The sequence below is a fragment of the Hemitrygon akajei genome, chromosome 9 (assembly GCF_048418815.1).
Source record: "Hemitrygon akajei chromosome 9, sHemAka1.3, whole genome shotgun sequence".
In the NCBI taxonomy this organism is placed as follows: Eukaryota; Metazoa; Chordata; class Chondrichthyes; order Myliobatiformes; family Dasyatidae; genus Hemitrygon; species Hemitrygon akajei.
Window position 1 is genome coordinate 26,588,438 of NC_133132.1, and position 21,115 is coordinate 26,609,552.

A 21,115-nucleotide genomic window follows, 5' to 3' on the forward strand; every position below is an offset into this window, starting at 1 on the left:
CTTGTTCTGATTGAGTCAGTGGTAAGGAAGCCAAATGCACTGTCAGCATTCATTTTGAGAGGATTAAAGTATAAAAGCAAGAATATAATGCTGATGCTTTATAAGGCATTGGTCAGACTGCACTTGGAGTAGAGTGAGCAATTTTGGTCCCCTTACCTGAGAAAGGATGTGCTAGAATTGCAGAGGGTCCAGAGGAGATTCGAGAACTATCCTGGGAATGAAAGGATTAATGTTTGAGGTGTGATTGATGTCTCTGGGCCTGTACTCACTGGAGTTTAGAAGAATGAGGGAGATACCATTAAAACCTATTGAATATTGAAAGGCCTAGATAAAGTGGAGGTGGAAAAGATGTTTCCTATAGTGGTGGATGCTAGCCTCAGAAAAGGAGGAGGTCTCTTTAGAACAGAGATGGCTAATGTCTTTAGCCAGAAGGTGTTGAGCCTGTGCAATGCATTGTCATGGATGGCTGCGGAGGGCAAGTCATTGGGTATATTTCAAGTGTAGGTGTGGTGAACTACATATACCTGTCTGGACCCCCCCCCCCCACCACCCCCCGCTGACTGCCCCTGTGGCTCCTCCCACGGACTCCGGTATAAAGGCGATTGGAGCCTGAGCCCTGGCCTCAGTCTCCAGGATGTAGTGTGGTGGTCAATTGCTGCTTGTTCTTTCTTCCAGCTAATAAAAGCCTATATCTCATCTCTCGTCTCCGAGAGTTATTGATGGTGCATCAATAGGTTGATTGGTTCTTGATTAGATTGGGTGCAAAGGTTACAGGGAGAAGCCAGGAGAATGGGGTTGAGAGGGATAATCCATGAAGGAATGGCAGAAGTAACTCGATGTGGTGAATAAGCAAAATTTTGCTCCTGTGTCTTATGGTCTTTATTCACCTATCTAAGAGTCTCTTAAATGCTGCTATCATATCTGCAAAAATATATATACTGCCTTCAGGAACTTTGGAAAGGAAGATTGGAAATTTGATGATAGTGTGTAAGGATGGCAGCCACAGAACTATCAAATTCTGCCCCGATAATTACTAAATGAGCAATTTGGCTTAGACTTCACTGCCCAAAGCGTTTTAATAGGCTAGATTACATCATCATCACTGCAACCTTTCCACCGATTTTACGGGAAATTACTCGGAGATCATTAGACATGATGTCAACCCAAAAGACATTGCTGACTGATTTAAGTAAAAATTAATAAAATCAGTAACTACCGATAACGCCGCTTGCAAGAACGCGAGCCCTGCTGAAATCGGGGAAAAACACAGAAGTTCTTAAATCGGGCTCCGCCCATCCAGACGTCAGTGCTAGAGGCTGGAGACGCTGGTTGCCATGGAAGCAATCAAGAAGCGCAGGTGTTTGATGGTTGTATCTGTGTAAATGTTTGCACTCATAAACTTTTCACTTACTGCTCACCACCACCCCCCCACCCGCCCCCGAATCAGGGAAAAGTAAGTTTAACAGGTGACACCACCCTTGAAGGAAGAAGTTAGTGCATTGCCGTACCCGCTCTGATAGTGTCGTTCTCCTGGGCCTGAAGCCTCTCTGGGATTTACCGTAGGAGCGAACGGGATGAATAACGGTGTCTTCTTATACACTCCGCCCGTCAGCAGGGACAGAGTGATCTCCAGGTTCCCTAAGGTACGTCTTTAATATTTTAACAGCATTGCTCCAGTTCTGATTGGGGGGGGGGGAGAGTTTAATGGTGCCGGTTGTTTTGTTTCAGCAGCAGATAGAAACTGGATCTCGGGGAGTTCCTCCAAGTTTGTAGACATATCTATCTTTATCGGCTGATTTTATTGAGACGTGTTGCGTTTCCCAACACAAGCATTTTGCTATGCACTAAGTAAGACCAAGAACTCCAGACCAGACTCAATGTCAGCAAGACTAAGAAGCTGATTTGACCTCAGGAGGAGGAAATCGGAGGCCCAGAAGCCAGTCGTCATCGGGGGATCAGAGGAGGAGAAGGCCAGCAACTTTAAATTCCTTGGTATTATCATTTCATAGAATCTGTCTTGGCCATTATGAAGGAAGTGCAATTACGAAGAAAACAGGGTAGTGCCTCTACTTCCTGAGGAGTTTGTGAAGATTCGGCATGACATCTAAAACTTTGACAAACTTTCATAAATGTGTGGTGGAGAGTATATTGACTGGCTATATCACAGCCTGGGAGGGACATACCAATGCCCTTGAACGGAACATCCTACAAAAAGCAGTGAATGCTTCCCAGTCCCCACCTTTGAGCACATCTTCACGGAATGCAGACTCAAAAAAGCAGCAATCATCATCAGAGATCCCCACCACCCAGGCCATGCTCTCTTCTCGTGGCTGCCATCAACAAGAAACTACAGGAGCCTCAGAACCCACAACACCGGGTTTAAGAACCATCAGGCTTTTCAACCAGTGGGGATCATTTTATTCAACTTAACTGGTCTTATCACTGAACTGCTCCCTCAACCTAGGGACTGGCTTTCAAGAATTCTTCACCTCAAATTCTTGATACTTATTGCTAATTTATTTATTGTTATTAGTTTTTCCTTTGTCTTTTGCATGTTGGTTACTTGTCCATCCTGTTGAGTGTGGTCTTTCAGCAATTCCATTATGTTTCTTGGATTTACTGTGCATGCCCGCAAGAAAACAAATCTCAGGGTTGTAAATGGTGACATATGTACTTTGATAATAAATTTGTTTTGAACTTTGATAATAAACCTGATTCTGGAATCTCGGATTTAGCTAATTCACAATCTATTAAATTAGCTGATTATGTTCTGTCAGAAGAGGACATTGCTCAGCCTTCTGTGTTTACTGTTACTCAACTCAAAGTGGATTCACCTATAACACAGGATGCAAAGCAGCTTTAACACAAGGACAGTATGGGTGGCGCCATGACAAGGTTCTGTTGACCCTTGCTGACACACTGGAGTGGGAGAGCTGTAAAAAGAGACTAGCTGGCCGAGAGGCAAACAGGGCAGTCATTTTCATCAAGGTGAGGGCCACGCCAGTCATATCAAAGAGGACTAAATCCAATCTGCTGCAAACTGCCAAATTATGGGAGATAAGGATGGATGTGGGGAGGAAGCTGCAGTTCCCAGAGGTGGTGCAAACCACACTTTGATCAGATATTGTGCGGTCCAGTGAAGATGAGAAAATCATCCTAGTGGAGCTCACAGAACCATGGGAGGAAGGATGTAGTGAGCCTTGTGAAACAAAGGCCCTGAACTACCAGACCTTGGGCCAGGAGTGCAGGAACAAAGGATGGTAGATGTGGCTATTTCCCCATGGAGATCTGCGGTAGAGGTTTCCCTGCAAGGTTGGCATGGAGGTCGCTGTCTGCGCAGGGCCTTGAAGAAAAGACCAAGAACCAAGCAGCTTGCAGGATTGGGGAGGAAGCAGAAAGAGCCTCTTGCTGGATATGGAGCAGATGAGAGGAGTTGAGCTGGAAGCCAGGAACAGATGGGCAGTGATTTGGCCAGCACTGCTGTGGTAAACCATGTATATCTGTCTGGACACGCCCCTCTGCTGACTGCTCCTGTGGCTCCTCCCACAGACCCCTGGATAAAGGTGATTGTGACACTGCTCCTCCCACAGTCCAGGGCAGTCATCCGGCATGGATGTGCTCCATTTTACTGCTAATATAAGCCTTTCAGTATCCAGGATCCCACTACCAAGCACATCTCCCCCCCCCCCCACCCCTTTCTGCTTTCCGCAGGGATCGCTCCCTACGTGACTCCCTTCTCCACTAATCCCCCCCCATCCCTTCCCACCGATCTCCCTCCTGGCACTTATCCTTGTAAGTGGACTGGTGTGGTATACTGCGTCCGGTGCTCCCAGTGTGGCCTTTTATATATTGGTGATACCCGACGCAGACTGGGAGACCATTTTGCTGAACACCTATGCTCAGTCCACCGGAGAAAGCAGGATCTCCCAGTGGCCACACATTTTAATTCCACGTCCCATTCCCATTCTGATATGTCTATCCATGGCCTCCTCTACTGTCAAAATGAATCCAAACTTAGGTTGGAGGAACAACACCTTATATACCGGCTGGGTAGCTCCAACCTGATGGCATGAACATTGACTTCTCTAACTTCCGTTAATGCCCCTCCTCCCCTTCTTATCCCGTCCCTGACATATTTAGTTGTTTGCCTGTTCTCCATCTCCCTCTGGTGCTTCTCCCCCCCCCCCCCCCTTTCTTTCTAATGAGGCTTCCCGTCCCATGATCCTTTCCCTTTTCCAGCTCTGTATCACTTTCGCCAATCACCTTTCCAGCTCTTAGCTTCATCCCACCCCCCTCCGATCTTCTCCCATCATTTTGCATTTCCCCCTCCCCCCACTACTTTCAAATCTCTTACTATCATTTCTTTCAGTTAGTCCTGACGAAGGGTCTCGGCCTGAAATGTCGACAGTGCGTCTCCTTATAGATGCTGCCTGGCCTGCTGTGTTCCACTAGCATTTTGTATGTGTTGTTTGAATTTCCAGCATCTGCAAATTTCCTCGTGTTTGCCCTTTCAGTATTTACTCTACTTCCAGTCTTTTGGAGTTATTGATAGTGTATCAACTGCTAACCCACCAACTGGAGAGTGTAGTGGTTAAGGGTCGAAACACTCTATGAAGGCTGAGCATCACTTGACAACTTTTGCCCCTGGCCAAAGGCTATGGTTACCTCATCAGGTAACTGAAGAGAGCACCCTAGTGTAGGATGCAAGTGTAATTGTTAAAATAGTAATAGACCATTTGTTCAGATTCACTTTTAGAATAAACCATCACAGTTTGCAGAATAAAGACATGAGTTTTGATTTTCTGGAAATCTGGATAATTTGATTTGCCATCAGTCTCTCCATAGCCAATAGCAATAGGCTTCAGAATCTCTAGAAACAAGTTAAAATGGTTAGGACTGAGATGAGGAGAAATTACTTACTGGAATTCCCTGCTGCAGAAGGCTGAGCTGACTGAATCACTGAATATATTCAAGAATGAATTACCGGTATATCGAATTCCCTCTGTTTCTCCCTAAATATTTCACCTTTCATGCTTAACCTACAACCTCTATTTCTAGATGCACCCTGCCCTGGTGAAAGCCTGCGTGTATTTACCCTGGCTATATCCCTCATAATTTTGAATACCTCAAAAAGACCTCTCCTCATTCTCCTACACTCTAGGGAATAAAGTCGTAATTTATTCAACCTTTCCCTGTAATTCACATCCTAAAAATATCCTTGTAAATTTGTTTTGCAATCTTTTCAAGTTTACTGGTATTTTTCCTGTAGAATCTGTGCCAATTTTGTTCATTTACAGTCAATCATAAGAACATGACAGATGAATTCCAATGTCAGTAGCTTTTAGGAACTAATACACAGTTTTACTAATACTGTAGAGGTATTGGTAGTGTTCTAATTTGTTTTGTATTTCATTTAAATCATAAATTGTTACTCAGTTAAATTGTAGTTTGTCTTTATTATGCCTTTTAACTATTTCCATGGAACTTCAGCTAAATTGGGGCAGCCGCTTAATTGGGCCAAATTGTACCAATCCTGATGTGTCCCAATTCGCTAGAATCCGCTGTGCTTGTATACTCCATCCCTTACAGTAATTTACCCTTGACTGACGTCTTACCAGCCTGTCATTTCCCACCTTGTTCTTAGACCATTTACTATCCTCCTGTCCTCCAGAGCCTCACCTGTGGCTAAGGATGTTTTAAATATCTCTGCTACTGCATCTGCAGTTTCTGTACTTGCCTCCTACAAGGTCCGAGGGGACACTTTGTCAGACCCTGGGATGTATCCACCCTAATTTGCCTCATGCCTTCAAGTACCTTCTTTTCTGTAATCTGGATACAGCCCATGACCTCATTGTTCTTTTGCCTCAGTTCTGTATACCCTGTGTCTGTCTCCCAAGTAAATACAGATGCAAAAAATCCATTTAAAGTCTCCCCTATCTGTTTCAGCTACATGCATTCATGATCACGCCAATTCTTGAAGAAGAAGAATTTTGTCCCTTGCTATCTCTTTGCTCTTAATATGTCTGTCAAGGTTCTTGGGATTCTCTTTGGTCTTCCAGAGCAACCTCGTGCCTTCCTTTAACCCTTGTAATTTCCCTCTTAAGTGTTCTCTTGCATTTCTTATATTCATCAAGTGTCTTATTTGATCCTAAATGTCTCCTTCTTAACCAGGGCTTCAATATCCCCTGAAAACCAAGGTTCCCTAAACCTGTTAGCCTTGCTTTTATTCTAGCAAAAACATACAAATCCTGTTCTTAATATTCCACTTACCAAGCACTCCTTTGCCAGAAAACACCCTATCCCCATTCGCACCTGCCACCTCTTTTCTGATGCCATCAAAATTGGCCTTTTTCTAATTTAGAAAGTTAACTCAAGGACCAGTCAAATCCTCTATAATTACAGATAGATCCCAAAGGAAATCTTGAAACTTGTGGAATCATGATTACTGGATCCAAAGTGTTCCCTTTCGCACACTTCTGTCATCTGCCCTGTCTTGTCCCTCTCCAGTAGGTACTTCTACATATTGATTAATGAAACTTTCCTGAACACATTTGACAAACTCTATTCTATCCAGACCTTTTACAGTAACATTCTTCCTGGACTGGGAATCAAACCTGGGCCATGGCAGTGAGAGCATTGAATTGTACAACTATTATGACAATATAGAAAACAGGTGGGCATTTTATTGTTTAGATATCAACAAGCCTCCTGTATCCATTGGCGAAGTCAGAGCAGAGAAAGATAGATGACCTAATAGTACAAGTAAATCTTGATATCTCTGCAATTAGTGATGGGCAGAGAAATACGACATCTTAAGCTAGAGCAATACATACAAACCTTAATATCTTACGCTAGACTGTCTCGTGTCCAATTTCAGAAACTGAAAGGAAATACAATTGTGTAGCACTTTTATATCCTCGTGTTTTTGTTAACAACAGTCATTGTTTTATTGTGAGTGCATTTTATCCAGTCATAGTTTCAAGTTTTCTAACCGGTTCAAATTTAATTTTTGTGACATTATCAATTCATATTAAAACCAGTGAAATGTGGCTCCAATCCGCAAAGTTTTAAGGGCCAATGTTTGTGGGGGGGGGGGGGGACATTATTCTAAACTCATTTATGTAGTAGACACAGCCTTGTAAATTCCTTTTATAAGACCATAAAACTTGGGAGCAGAATTACCCATTGAGTCTGTTCTGCTATTCCATCATAGCTCCTGCCTTCTCCCCATAACCTTTGACGCCCTTACTAATCAAGAGCCTATCAAACTCTGTTTTAAATATACCCAATGATTTGGCCACTACAACCATCTGTGGCAATGAATTCCATAGATTCATCACCCTCAGGCTCAAGAAATTCCTCTTCATCTCTGTTCCAAAAGTACGTCCTTCTATTCTGAGGCTGTGTCCTCTGGTCTAGAATCCCCCGCTGTAGGAAGCATCAACATCCATTATTCCTCTCCACATCCATTCCAACTAGGTCTCTCAAGATTCAATATGTTTTAGTGAGATCCCCCTCATTCTTCTAAACTCCAACAAGTACAGGTCCAGGACCATCAAATGCTCCTCATATGTTAACCCTTTCATTCCTGTGATAATTCTTGTGAGCCTCCTCTGGACCCTCTCCAATGCCAGCACGCCCTTACTTAGATAAGGGGCCAAAAATTGACATAGTACTCCAAGTGCAGTGTGATTAATACCTTATAAAACCTCAGCATTACATCCTTGCTTTTATATTTCAGACCTCTCAAAATTAATGCTAATAGTGCTATCCGTTATATTATGCATTAATAAACAAAGGCCTATTTTTATGAAGATAGTAACATTCGAATTTTAATTTATTTAAAATAATTTGTCATCAGAGATTTTTTGTCCTCATTTTGAGTTTAGGTGGTTGGAATGTGGCCTTGGGCTTCAGATTGCCTCTTCTATCCTTTGAAATAATTAAATCTGGCACAAATTCAGCTATTCTCCATTTCAATGGACAGAAACAGTTATGAGAGAATTTTCAGTTAGTTTTCATTTATTTGTTTAAAATGTTTTCATTTACCATAGAACACTACGGCACAGTACAGGCCCTTCAGCCCTCCATGTTGTGCCAACCCATATAAACCTTAAAAAAAGTACTAAACCCACACTACCCCATAACCCTCCATTTTTCTTTCATCCATGTGCCTGTCCAAGAGGCTCTTAAATACCCCTAATGTTCTAGCCTCCGCCACCATCCCTGGCAAGTCATTCCAGGTACTCACAACCCTCTGTGTAAAAACAAAACTTACCCCTGATGTCTCCCCTAAACTTCCCTCCCTTAATTTTGTACCTATGCCCTTTGGTGTTTGGTATTGGTGCCCTGGGAAACAGGTACTGACTAGCCACCCTATCTATGCCTCTCATAATCTTATAGACCTCTATCAAGTCTCCTCTCATTCTTCTAAGCTCCAAAGAGTAAAGTCCCAGCTCTGCTGACCTTGCTTCATATGACTTATTCTCCAATCCAGGCAACATCCTGGTAAATCTCCTCTGCACCCTCTCCATAGCTTCCACATCCTATTTTTGTACTATTAAAGTACTATTAAAATATATTTAAATATATTCAATCATTTTTAAATCTTTTAAGTTTTTTGATTTAGTTTTTTTCTTTTGAAAATTGATTTTAAATGAAAGGAATGTTTCATATGTTTGGTAGCTTTATTGCAAATTTATTATAGGCTGTTGGTTGGTCACCTGGCAACAGCTTTTGATAAGAATTTAGGATCTGAAGACCTTGTGCCACACAGACCTTGCTAATCAGATCAGAGCCAGCTTCACTGAGAAATCTCCTGTCACGCAGGTAGACGAGCAACAGGTGTGGACAGGTTGCTGCCCTATGGGAACTGTGGCCCAAGATCTCCTTCATAAATCTAACAGAGACTTCAGGAGAAAATTCTTAAGTTGAAGGTTGATGGAAATCTAAAACATAACACAGGAATAGGTGAGGAATATGACTTAAGATAGTGAAAGACAAACTTTTGAGATCGGTGTGAATAGAGGGTTGTACTGAATCAGCTGGATTAGGCTGAATGAGAGAAAAATGGTAGACTAGAATAATTTGCTGATGCAAGTGGGTGAATCGGCAGATTCACCACTGTTCCAATTAGCACACCTAGTCAGTCCATTCAAAAGAACAAGGTGGTCTTTGGCCACTTTTGCTAGAATCAATATACTCCCTAGAATAAGACAAAATTTGCATTACACTTTTCAAAGTTGTATGAAATAGATTTATTACAAAAATATTCCATGTGTTGCGATGTTGTTGCTATCAAATGAAGTTAACTGTTTCAAAAGGCCTTCCTATGATGATGAAGAAGCCTGTTTCTGTAACAGGTTCAGAAATTTACCACAATATGATTCCATTCCTGATCAAAACTGTAGGTGAATGTTTGATAGCAATGTGAATGATCACATTATTGAGTTTAGATGGTATACCTCCTCTCCACTTACTCTACCCACCCTTCTACTCCCCCTCTCCCTCTCCCTCATCTCCCCCTCTATGCACACTCTATTCCTATTCTTCTCCCATCCCTGCCTTTCTTCCCACCACTTCCTCTCTCTCTCTCTCATATCACCTATATAAATACATCAAAAAGATTTTCATTCTCTAAGTTTTCTCACAGGTTCTCTCACTCACCAAATCTTGGTATTCTGTTTGGATCAGGATCATGACTCTGAATCTGTCCTTTTTTTAATTGCACATTGGTCAGTTCTGCCCTGCTCATAATAATCACGATATAAAAGGGTTTATTCACAGACTCTGCTCTCTGGGATCCTGGAAACTTGTCTGAAATATTACAGTAATCATTGGTGATTTAGTTTAGAAAACACAGTCTGTGGGATCAAAGTATTGCCGTCATTGTATTAAACCAAAATACAGTGAAGATGTTGTCAAGGAAACTGCTGCAAGATTAAAAGAGACTTAAGCTTCTGCATCAAAAATAAAATTGCTGTTCATTCAGATTTAGTTGCTGTACATTCTGCATTGTATTTCCCCCCTGCATCTCTCTGTTTTATTGCTGCTTTCCAGCAAGGACAATGGAAAGGTCTTAAGTATTGTCAGGTTCAAAGCTCAGCCAACACATTCTCAGGCACATTCCAAGCATTACAAATAAAAACTGAAAAGTAGTTAGAAATGAAGGTTAATCAACAACTGAGTTTTCAAGAAGATTAGAACCAAACTAATCCAGGTTCTGAATTACTTGTCTTCCAAACATGAGAAATTGACCACCTAAATAGAGTTGAGAAGGGGGTGACATAGTTGGGGGTATGTTGGGGCATAAGTTTAGGATACCTGTATGGAGAAGCACAAGAGGTAGAAATTAGCCAAAGTCTTCCAGGACTTGTTTTAGGTTCTCTCTTTGTCACCCTCTGTCAGCCTTACCCTCTTTCTCTTCCCTGGCCTTTTACTTGCCTTTGCCCTCCTTTCATCACCCTCTCCCTCTTCTTTCCTATCGCCCTCACCCATCCTCTTTGCCCTTCCTTCTTTCCTTCCCTCCATATCTGAGCTTCCCTATCACCCTTGTCTTCTCCCTGTCGAGGGAACGGGTTTGGGGTGATGACGGGTTGAGAAGGAGGTTAAGCTTAATTTATTATTTCTCCTTGGTTTGCATTGCCTTGTCTGTTTTCCTGCCATTGGAGATTTAAGTACATAATTTACAGTGGGGCAGTATACTGAATAGAAGCATGCAAGAGATTTTAGCAGCATGCATAATGTCACAGTTTGGACTTTATTGACCGCTGTTTTATGGCTTAGAGATTGTCCTTGCTTGTGCTGTTAATTCAGTGGCACAGTTTGAAAATTAATAACATATAACAATTACAGCACGGAAACAGGCCATCTTGGCCCTTCTAGTCCGTGCTGAACGCTTACTCTCACCTAGTCCCACCGACCTGCACTCAGCCCATAACCCTCCATTCCTTTCCTGTCCATATACCTATCTAATTTTACTTTAAATGACAATACTGAATCTGCCTCTACCACTTCTACTGGAAGCTCGTTCCACACAGCTACCACTCTCTGAGTAAAGAAATTCCCCCTCGTGTTACCCTTAAACTTTTGCCCCCTAACTCTCAATTCATGTCCTCTTGTTTGAATCTCCCCTACTCTCAATGGAAAAAGCCTATCCACGTCAACTCTATCTATCCCCCTCATAATTTTAAATACCTCTATCAAGTCCCCCCTCAACCTTCTACGCTCCAAAGAATAAAGACCTAACTTGTTCAATCTTTCCTTGTAACTTAGGTGCTGAAACCCATTCTAGTAAATCTTCTCTGTACTCTCTCTATTTTGTTGATATCTTTCCTATAATTCGGTGACCAGAACTGTACACAATACTCCAAATTCGGCCTTACCAATGCCTTGTACAATTTTAACATTACATCCCAACTCCTATACTCAATGCTCTGATTTATAAAGGCCAGCATACCAAAAGTTTTCTTCACCACCCTATCCACATGAGATTCCACCTTCAGGGAACTATGCACCATTATTCCTAGATCACTCTGTTCTATTGCATTCTTCAATGCCCTACCATTTACCATGTATGTCCTATTTGGATTATTCCAACCAAAATGTAGCACCTCACACTTATCACCATTAAACTCCATCTGCCATCGTTTAGCCCACTCTTCTAACTGGCCTAAATCTCTCTGCAAACTTTGAAAACCTACTTCATTATCCACAACGCCACCCACCTTAGTATCATCTGCATACTTACTAATCCAATTTACCACCCCATCATCCAGATCTTTAATGTATCTGACAAACAAATGGAAAAGTAAAGTGACTTTTAAGGCATCGGATCCAAAGTTACAATTAAGAAGGTGGCATTGCCTCTGTTTACTGGTGAGAGTAGTGTTGATGATGTTTAAAAATAAACAGGTTGATTTTTTTGTAAAGATTAGGGAGGGAAGTTCCTTATTATCTTTGTAACTATTTGAATACATTTGGCACATAAAGTATCACCTAACATTTTTGTAGAAGCAAGCTACATGCACATACACAATGATATAAAGGAAAGTAGCCAAAAGAATTTTTAAGAAAACGTATTCATCTTTTTAAAGATCTGAGCATTAGCCATATCTTGCTCTAGTCATAGTGGTGGTGAGCAGTCATCTTGAATCACAGCAGCTCATGTGGTGAAGGTATTCTCTCAGTGCTATTGGGGAAGCAGTTCCAGGATCTGGACTCCGTGCCAGTTAAGATACACTGACATCCCCATGTGCCTTTTCCCCATGTGCCTTTTGCCCTTGACCTTCTTGGGGCTGAAGGTCACAGGCTGGGAGGTGATATTGACATAGCCCTGATGAATAACAGCAATAGGTTTTGTAGATGTGTTTCACAGCAGCCACGGTCTCTGGTGGTACAAGGATGGAATGTTTAGAGTGGTGGTTGGTGTGCCAATTGAGGGGCTGCATGCACAAATTTGAAGAATTTATGTAGAATTTATGGTCTAGCATTTTAGAATATTTTCAGGTACTGGTCAAAGTTAATGTTTGAAACATTTTCCATAAGATATTTCCTGCATATTATTCTAGAATGCCTATGCCTGTGGGCACAATTACTTATAAAAATGTTTATATCTTGTAAAATTAGTTTTAAAATGGTAATGGGATCAAACGTGGGTCAAAATGCACTTAACAGAACTTTGCAGGAATTATCTGAATAGGATGTACTTGGGTAGGGAATATCCTTTATTTGTTTAATTTATCCCCATTCCTGTACTATACTGCTTTAGTCAGTCAGTCACCACTGGCAGCGTTGGAGAGGATCCAGAGGAGGTTCACTAGAATGATCCTACAATTGAAGGGCCTGTATTGTGCAGTGGGTTTTCTATGTTTCTAAGCATATTTGGGCCGTGTGGCCTAATTCTGCTCCCATGCCTTATGGCCTTGTAGCTATAAATGGGGGAGTGTTGTTCTAATGAACAAATGCTGCATGTTGGCAGGGTCATATTCCTTGCAGGAAGTCACCAGGGAGGTCTTTGTAATGACATGAGTGAGGTCTCTGAATGCCTGCAGTTTGGAGAAGTCTGCTATGCTGACAAATGCCTGTTCCTTCTCTTCCTGGTAACTCTGGATGTCAGCAACATCTTTAAGTACTGTAGGCATTTGTGGCTGAGGCAATATGGGTGCAGACAGAGTACAACAAAATGGGAGAAGCAATCTGACTATTAGGAGTAGAGAGGTCAGTTCGGCCATAGGGAGGCCAATGGTTAATACCTCTGAGCCATTCTGTGGAAACATGGATGTAACCAGCTGATGTTGCAGCACAGAGTTTGCAAAGGCTTGCCAATGCACATATTCGTGTATACGTTCTACCAGTGCATAATTAAAACCTTCTCATCCCCATTCCCAACAATCTGCACTTAGTCCATTCAAAAAATTCCTGGAATTACAGCAGAGCAGTTATTTTCAATTCTTGCTGGATTTTGATGGCCACTGAGACAGTCCATTCACTGAGAGACAAGTTCATCTTGTTACCTTTTACTAGGGTAAAGAATGAGAGTTGCTTGAATTGTAGGCTTGGACAATTACAAACATATTGTCCTGTCTGTGCTATTTTCCTGAACTGAAGGGGATTCCCCCTCACTTCAGTGTGCAGAAGATATATGATTGCAGTCAGCATGGTGAACATGTTTACTATCAGACAAGAACTATGAAGAAGGATAAGAGGAAAGTGTAGCAGAAATTTGGGGCACAAAGATCAAGGGGACCACAATCTGAACAGTTCATTTCCTTCAGTCTCTGTAACTCAATATGATATAGGAGCAGAATTAGGCCATTTGGCCCATCCAGTGTGCTCCTCCATTTCATAATGGCTGATACAGTTTTTTTTCTCAGTCACAATCTCCTGCCTTCTCCCCATATCCCTTCAGGCCCTGACCAGTCAAGAATCTATCAACCTCTGCCTTAAATATACATAAAGGCTTGGCCTCCACAGCTGCTGGTGGCAAATAATTTCATAGGTTCACCACTCTCTGGCTAAAGAAGTTCCTCATTTCCATTCTAAAAGAACCCCTTCAATTCTGAGTCTGTACCCTCTGGTCTTAGACTCTCCCACCATACGAACATCCTCTCCATATCCACTCTATCAAGGACTTTCACCATTCAATAGGTTTTAATTAGGTAACCCTCATTCTTCTGAATTCCAGTGAATACAGACCTAGAGCCATCAAACACTATTCATATGACAAGCCATTCAATGCTGGAATCATTTTCGTGAACCTCCTTTGAACCCTCTCCAGTTTCAGGCATCCTTTCTAAGATAAGGGGTCCAAAACTGCTCACAATACTCTAATGTGGCCTTACCAGTGCTTTATAAATTCTCAACATTACATCCTCATTTTTATATTCTAGTCCTCTTGAAATGAATGCAAACATCGCATTTTTTGCCTTCCTAAGCACAGACTCAACCTGCAAATTAACCTTTAAGGAATCCTGCACGAGGACTCCCAAGTCCCTTTGCATCTCAGTTTTTGTATTATCTCTCCAAGGTCAACCAAAGTGTATGACCAAATACTTCCTAACACTGTATTCCATCTATCATTTCTTTACCCTTTCTCCTCATCTAAGTTTTCAAACTTTGCAACAAAGCCATCAATTCCATCATCCAAATCATTGACATATAACATGAAAAGAATCTGTCCCAATACAGCCCCCTATTGAACACCACAAGTCACTGGCAGCCCACTCTTTGCCTTCTGCCAGTCAGCTTTATCCATGCTAGAATCTTTCCTGTAATACCATGGGCTCATAGCTTGTTAAGCAGCCTCATGTGTGGCATCTTGTCAAAGGCCTTCTGAAAATCCAAGTACACAACATCAATTGATTCTCCTTTGTCTGTCTTGCTTGTTATTTTTTCCAAAGAACTGCAACAGATTTTTCAGGCAAGATTTTCCTTGGAAGAAACCATGCTGACTACAGTCTATTTTATCATGTGCCTCCAAGTGTCTTGAGAACTTATCCTTAGTAATAGACTTCAATATCTTCCCAACCATGGAAGTCAGACTAACTGACGTATAGTTTTCTTTCGTCTGCCTCTCTCCCTTCTTGAAGTGTAGAGTGACCTCTGTAAATTTTCAGTCTTCCAAAATCTAGCGGTTCCTGGAAGATCATTACAAATGCCTCCACAATCTCTTCAGCCATCTCTTTCAGATCCTGGAGGTGAACAACAACTGGTCCGAGTGACTTATCTATCTTCAGACCTTTCAGTTTCCCAAGAACTGTCTCTCTAGTAATGGTAACTTCATATACCTTGTGTCCCCTGACAGCTCAAACTTCCACCATACTGCTAGTGTCTTCCACGGTGAAGACTAATGCAAAATACTTTTTCAGTTCATCCATCATTTCCCTGTCCCCCATTACTACCTCTCTAGTATTGTTTTACAGTGGTGCGACATCCACTCTCGCCTCTCCTTTACACTTTACGTATCTGAAGAAACTTTTGGTATCCTCTTTAATATTATTGGCTAGCTTATTTTCATATTCAGTCTTCACCTTAATGACTTTTTAGTTGCTTTTCTGTTGGCTTTTAAAAGCTTCCCAGTCCCTAACTTATGACTATTTTTTTCTCTATTATATACCCTCTCTTTGTCTTTTATGTTGGTTTTGACTTCTCTTGTTAGCCACAGTTGTGCCATATTGCCTTTAGAATACTTTTTTCCCTTTTTGGAATGTATATATCCTGTGCCTTCCAAATTGTGTCCGGAAATTCCAGCCATTGCTGCTCTACCATCATCCCTGCCAGTGTTCTTTTCCAATTATTCTGGCCAACTCCTCTCTCATGCCTTTGTAAGTCCCTTTACTTCACTGTAATACTGGTATATCTGACTTTAGCTTCTCCTCTTCAATTTGGATTTCTTGCAATTTCTCTTATCATTGACCTTCACATTTTCCTCTTCCCAACAAAACAAAAATAAAAACCACCACAAATGCTCATTCCAATTCAAATTTATAAATGCAATTATCCTGTAATGCAGGCAAAAATAAATAAATCGTCTCAGTACTTCCCCTTAGTGTAAGTCTTATGTGTATCTTTTATTCTCTGATACACCTATCAGATGCTGCTTTGGTTGGTTCATTATGGGCAGTGTTAATTGATAAACTTCAAGTGAAAAGATTAAAGGACTGTATGGCCCATTAGCAGTGGTTCCCAAAGTGGGTGATATTGTTCACTGGAGATAGTGGGAATTCCTAAAGACAATGAGATAAAGGGGGCGGTGGGGGGGAAGAGCTCGATAACAAGGGGGCAGTTGAGGGACTGCAGGCTTCACTTAAGGACTGAATTTATTAAAAGCTTCCGATCCTCAGTGGCTCATAATTGATTATAATGATCATGTAATCACCACATCTTTTGCTAACCCACCATTCTCTTAGATTTTGCTTGAAGTGTGTTATAATTTTTGAAAAGCAATGAAGTATTTCTATATTTGGTATATCATGAGAAATTTGGACTGAAGAAATATGAATGACTGGCATCCTGTTGCACTCACCTCAATAACAAGCAAATGCTTTGAGAGGCTGGTCCATGACTACATCTGCAGCTTGCTGTCACCTACACTGGATTCCCTACTATTCATCTTCCAAAACACCCGATCGACAGACGACACAATAGCCACAGCTCTACACACCATTCTTGGACTACAGTTCAGCATTCAACACCAGAATTCCCTCCAGGCTTGACAAGATGCTCAGAGACTTTGGCCTTCACCCTGCCTTGTGTAGCTGGATCCTAAGCTTCTCATCAGATCGCCTGCAGGATAGAACCAGACTACAGCGCACAGTGAGGACTGCGGAGCGCATCATTGGAGCCTCCCTGCCCTCTATTGTGGACCTGTACTCTTCCAGGTTGAAGAAGAGGGTGGGGAACATCATAAAGGACTCCTCCCATCCTGCGCACGGACTGTTTGATCTGCTTCCATCTGGTAGGCGCTTCAGATCCCTCCAGACTAAGACTAATAGGCATTGGAGAAGTTTTTTCCCTACTGCAGTCACTTTGCTGAACAGTTAACTGCCGGTTAACTGTCGGCTAACTATTACTTGGATTGCACTACCTGTATGTATAATCTATATCTTCATTTATATTTATCATTATTATTGTTATGAGCAGAGAGGCAACATCTGCCGGAAGTAAATTCCTTGTATGTGCATAGGTACTTGTCGATTAAAGTCTGATTCTGATTCTGATTCTGCAGTTGATAAGAATGGACTCCCTCACCTCTGCACCCTGACCCTCAACACAGTTGCTCTTCAGGGTTTTGTACTAAGCCCCCTCCTTTATATACCCCTGACTGTGTCACCACCCACAGCTCCAATCTGCTAATTAAATTTGATGACAACATTACACTGTTAGGCCTATTCTCAAATAAAAATGAGGCAGCCTGCAGAGAAGAAGTCATCACCCTGACACAATGGTGTCAAGAAAACAACCTCTCCCTCAACGTCACAAAAACAAATGAGCTGGTTATGGACTACAGGAGGAATGGAGACAGGCTAACACCTATAGACATAAATAGATCTGGGGTTGAAAGCGTGAACAACTTTAAGTTCCTCAGCAAAAACATCACCGAGGGTCTCACATGGTCTGTACATACCGGCTGTATGGTGAAAAGGCACAACAGTGCCTCTTTCACTTCAGACGGTTGAAGAAGTTCAATATGGGCCCCAAATTCCTAAGAACTTTCTACAGGGACACAATTGAGAGTACCTGACTGGCTGCATCACTGCCTGGTACGGGAACTGTACTTCCCTCAATCACGGGACTCTGGAACAGCCCAGCACATCTGTAGATGTGAACTGCCCACTATTCAGGACATTTACAAAGACAGGTGTGTAAAAAGGGCCCAAAGGATCACTGGAGACCCGAATCACCCCAACCACAAACTGTTCCTGCTGCTACCATCTGGGAAGCAGTACTGCAGTGTAAAAGCCAGGACCAACAGGCTCTGGGACAGCTTCTTCCACCAGGCTATCAGACTGCTTAATTCATGCTGATGCAACTGTATTTCTATGTTATATTGATGATCCTGTTGTACATAATTATTATAAATTACTATAATTGCACATTTGAATGGACACATAATGTAAGGATTTTTACTCATGTACATGAAGGATGTAAGTAATAGTCAATTCAATTCATTTCAATCATGCTATTTCCAACGCCCACCCACGTATTATTGTTATTTGCTACTGACGTACAGTGTTAGCTAGTACAATACTTGTACTCTTAATAACACTGCTACACAATTACTATGAATTAGGGTGTAGTGTTCAATGTGATAAAGTTTAAAAATCTGCCCTTTAGAATGGCCTTGACTACATTTCTCTGGCCAATAACCCAACGGATATATTGCTGCCCCATTTTATGTACCTTCAGGCAGAGATTCAGGTTTTGCCTGAGCTATGATGAATTCACAGTTTTCCCCTTTATTGATCACAGCTCTTGAGGCTAGACTTAAACAATAGACGATTGACTGTGGTCATTAAACCATAATGAAAATGGCATAAGTGGACTAAACAAAAAAGAAGTGTGAAGTATCTGAAATATTGATTTCTACCAGCACCAGCACCAAGCAACCAGCAGCAACCAATTTGTCTGTTGTGTGAAAAAGATTTTTCAAATGAGGCAATGAACTGTCCAGGCTCCTTGAATATTTGAAGAGATTAACAAAAGCTTGGCTTATTTTCAGTCACTTCATAAAAACTTTCAGAAATGGAAAAACACCACTAGCACTTTTGCTAGTACTTCACAACAAAACATTGATGGTCTGAATGCTTCATGCAACATTTCATTGCTCATGATTAAATCTGAAAAGCCCCATACAATTGAAGAAGAATTGATTCTGCCAGCAGTTAGGGAGGTTCTGAGTACTGTTTTGCATAAGTCAACAAACCAAATAATTAAATCAGCAACAACTCTGTTCATAGACAAATAGATGAAATTTCTGAGATTGTGCAACATACTTAGGACAATAGAATTTGCTCAGCAGTTAGATGAGTCAGTTTTGCCAGGCAAAAAATTCTTTGTTTCTTGGTTATGTTCACTTCATAAAGGATGTAAGCATGGTTCAAGAATTGTTATTTGCAAGGGGACTAGAAACAGATAAGAAAGGGGAATTGTTTCAGGTTGGTGAGCAATTTTTCAGAGAGAAGGACATTCTGCTCACCAACATCCTTGCTTATTCAACAGATCAGGCACCATCAATGATAGGAAGCCACCGTTTTTTCTTGAGAAAAGTTGTACCTAACATATTTCAAAGGTTCTTTTTTATTAAAAAAGTATGTATGCAGAAAACAACTCCGAAATTTCCCTTCTCCAGATAGCCATAAAATACAAAAAACATAGAAGTATTTAGAAGAAAGGCATTAATTCCCTCCCCCACATGAAAAGGAAACAAAACCCTCCTAACCCCTTCCTTGCACAAGAACTAACATCCACATGGAGAAACAACAAGAACATCAAACCCCAAATCCCCAACTCTCCAATCAGCAACAAGAATGAATGGGCAGACCAATATGAACTACAGTTAGTTGGAACTACAGTCCAACACACAAATCTCAGAATTTCAATAACATCTCTGGGGTCTTCAGGACACAGCAGCCCCTCCAAGACAGCGACCCAAACCAGTGGCCCTTTCAAGGGCAGCATCTTCAGGACAGCGACATCACTGTGTAGTTCACAGACATCTTGTCGCAAGAAAAAAGCTAGTTGATTGCATAAATCATTAAATGCTGTTATCATAGCAGTAAATCAAATCAAATCCCATGCTCTCAATTCTCAACAATTTCAAGTATTGAGAATAATGAACAGTTTGAACACCTGCTGTTGCATACAGAAGTCAAATGACTCTCAAAAGGAAACTGCTTGAGATGCTTTTATGTGATTTTTAAAACTCTAATATTGCTTAATTCAGTAATCAACTCAAGTATTAGACATGACACTGCTTATTTGTCAGAATTATTGGCAAAGCTTTATGAAATTAATCTTCAAATGAAAGGAAATGATGTGAATTTTGTCAAAGTCAAATCAGTTGGCTCCACGTTTATGTCCAAATTAACCCTACTTAAATGCAACATTGGTTGATGTGACCTTTTCCAATTTCCAAGCCCATACAAGCTGGAAGAGAAAGAATAAATATAAAATGATATACTGTGCCCACCTGGGTGACCTATATGAAGACATATTAGAGAGATTTCAGGATCTTCTCTTGATCCAAATTCCAGATTGGGTAATGAAACCATTCATGAATATTTGTAATGAAGAATTTACAGGAAGGATGGAGGAAGTATTTGTCTCTCAACAAAATGACTTTGAGCCCAAGCTGGGTTCAAAATATATCAAGAATTTTGGTTGCAGAAAGAAATCTCTGATCACTATCCTGCACTGTGGAAAAAGGTCAAGATGTTCTTTATTGCTTTTCCAATATTGTATTTAGTGGAGCACAGTTTCAGTGTAGTCACCCACTGCTTTCAAAGCAATGAAACAGACTGCAAATTACTGAAGATGGGGATCTGAGACTGCTGTGTCATTTAGCCTGTAGTTGAGAAGCTGATATCACTGCATCAAGCCCATCCATCACATTCAAAGGTGAAAAAGCAATGAAGTAGTGAACAGTTGGACCACTAATGTACACTCAAATATTGTTGATGAAAATTGTTTTTATTGTAATTAAAGAAATAATTTTATTTATAGATTTGAATAATTCTTGCAATTATTTGTCACTGCTTTGAATTTGCAGTTCCTTTCACTGTGCATCATAAATCAAAATTCTTTATAGTTTTTATGGAGTGGCTGTAAAGAAGGGGGGGGGGCATTGGATATGTGGTCTGTGAGCCAAGGTGGCAGTAACTCAAAAAAATTTGGGAACCACTACCCTAGAGAGTAAACCCAAGAATCTAAATCAACTTACTTTAGATCGTACAATCTTTCTCCAGGCTGCAGATATACAGTGAATTGACTGTTTGACAGGAAATTACAAGAGAACTTGAGGGATGGAGACATAAGAGACCACAGGCGGAGATAATGATATAAACTAGCCCCCGGTTATTGCCCTGCATTTTTTGCTATCCCACTTCAAGGTGTA

The 21,115-nt window shown here is 41.2% G+C and overlaps 1 protein-coding gene across 1 annotated transcript in view; it reads left to right on the forward strand.

Annotated features, from left to right (window-relative positions):
• Positions 1-1,285: 1,285 nt before the first annotated feature.
• The window catches only part of rab36 (RAB36, member RAS oncogene family), a 49,811-nt gene continuing 29,981 nt past the window's right edge, over positions 1,286-21,115 (forward strand). The window contains exon 1 of the mRNA XM_073055681.1: positions 1,286-1,643. Within this exon, the coding sequence (XP_072911782.1) occupies positions 1,575-1,643 (69 nt within the window). The 5' untranslated portion in view covers positions 1,286-1,574. The remainder of the gene's footprint in view (positions 1,644-21,115) is intronic.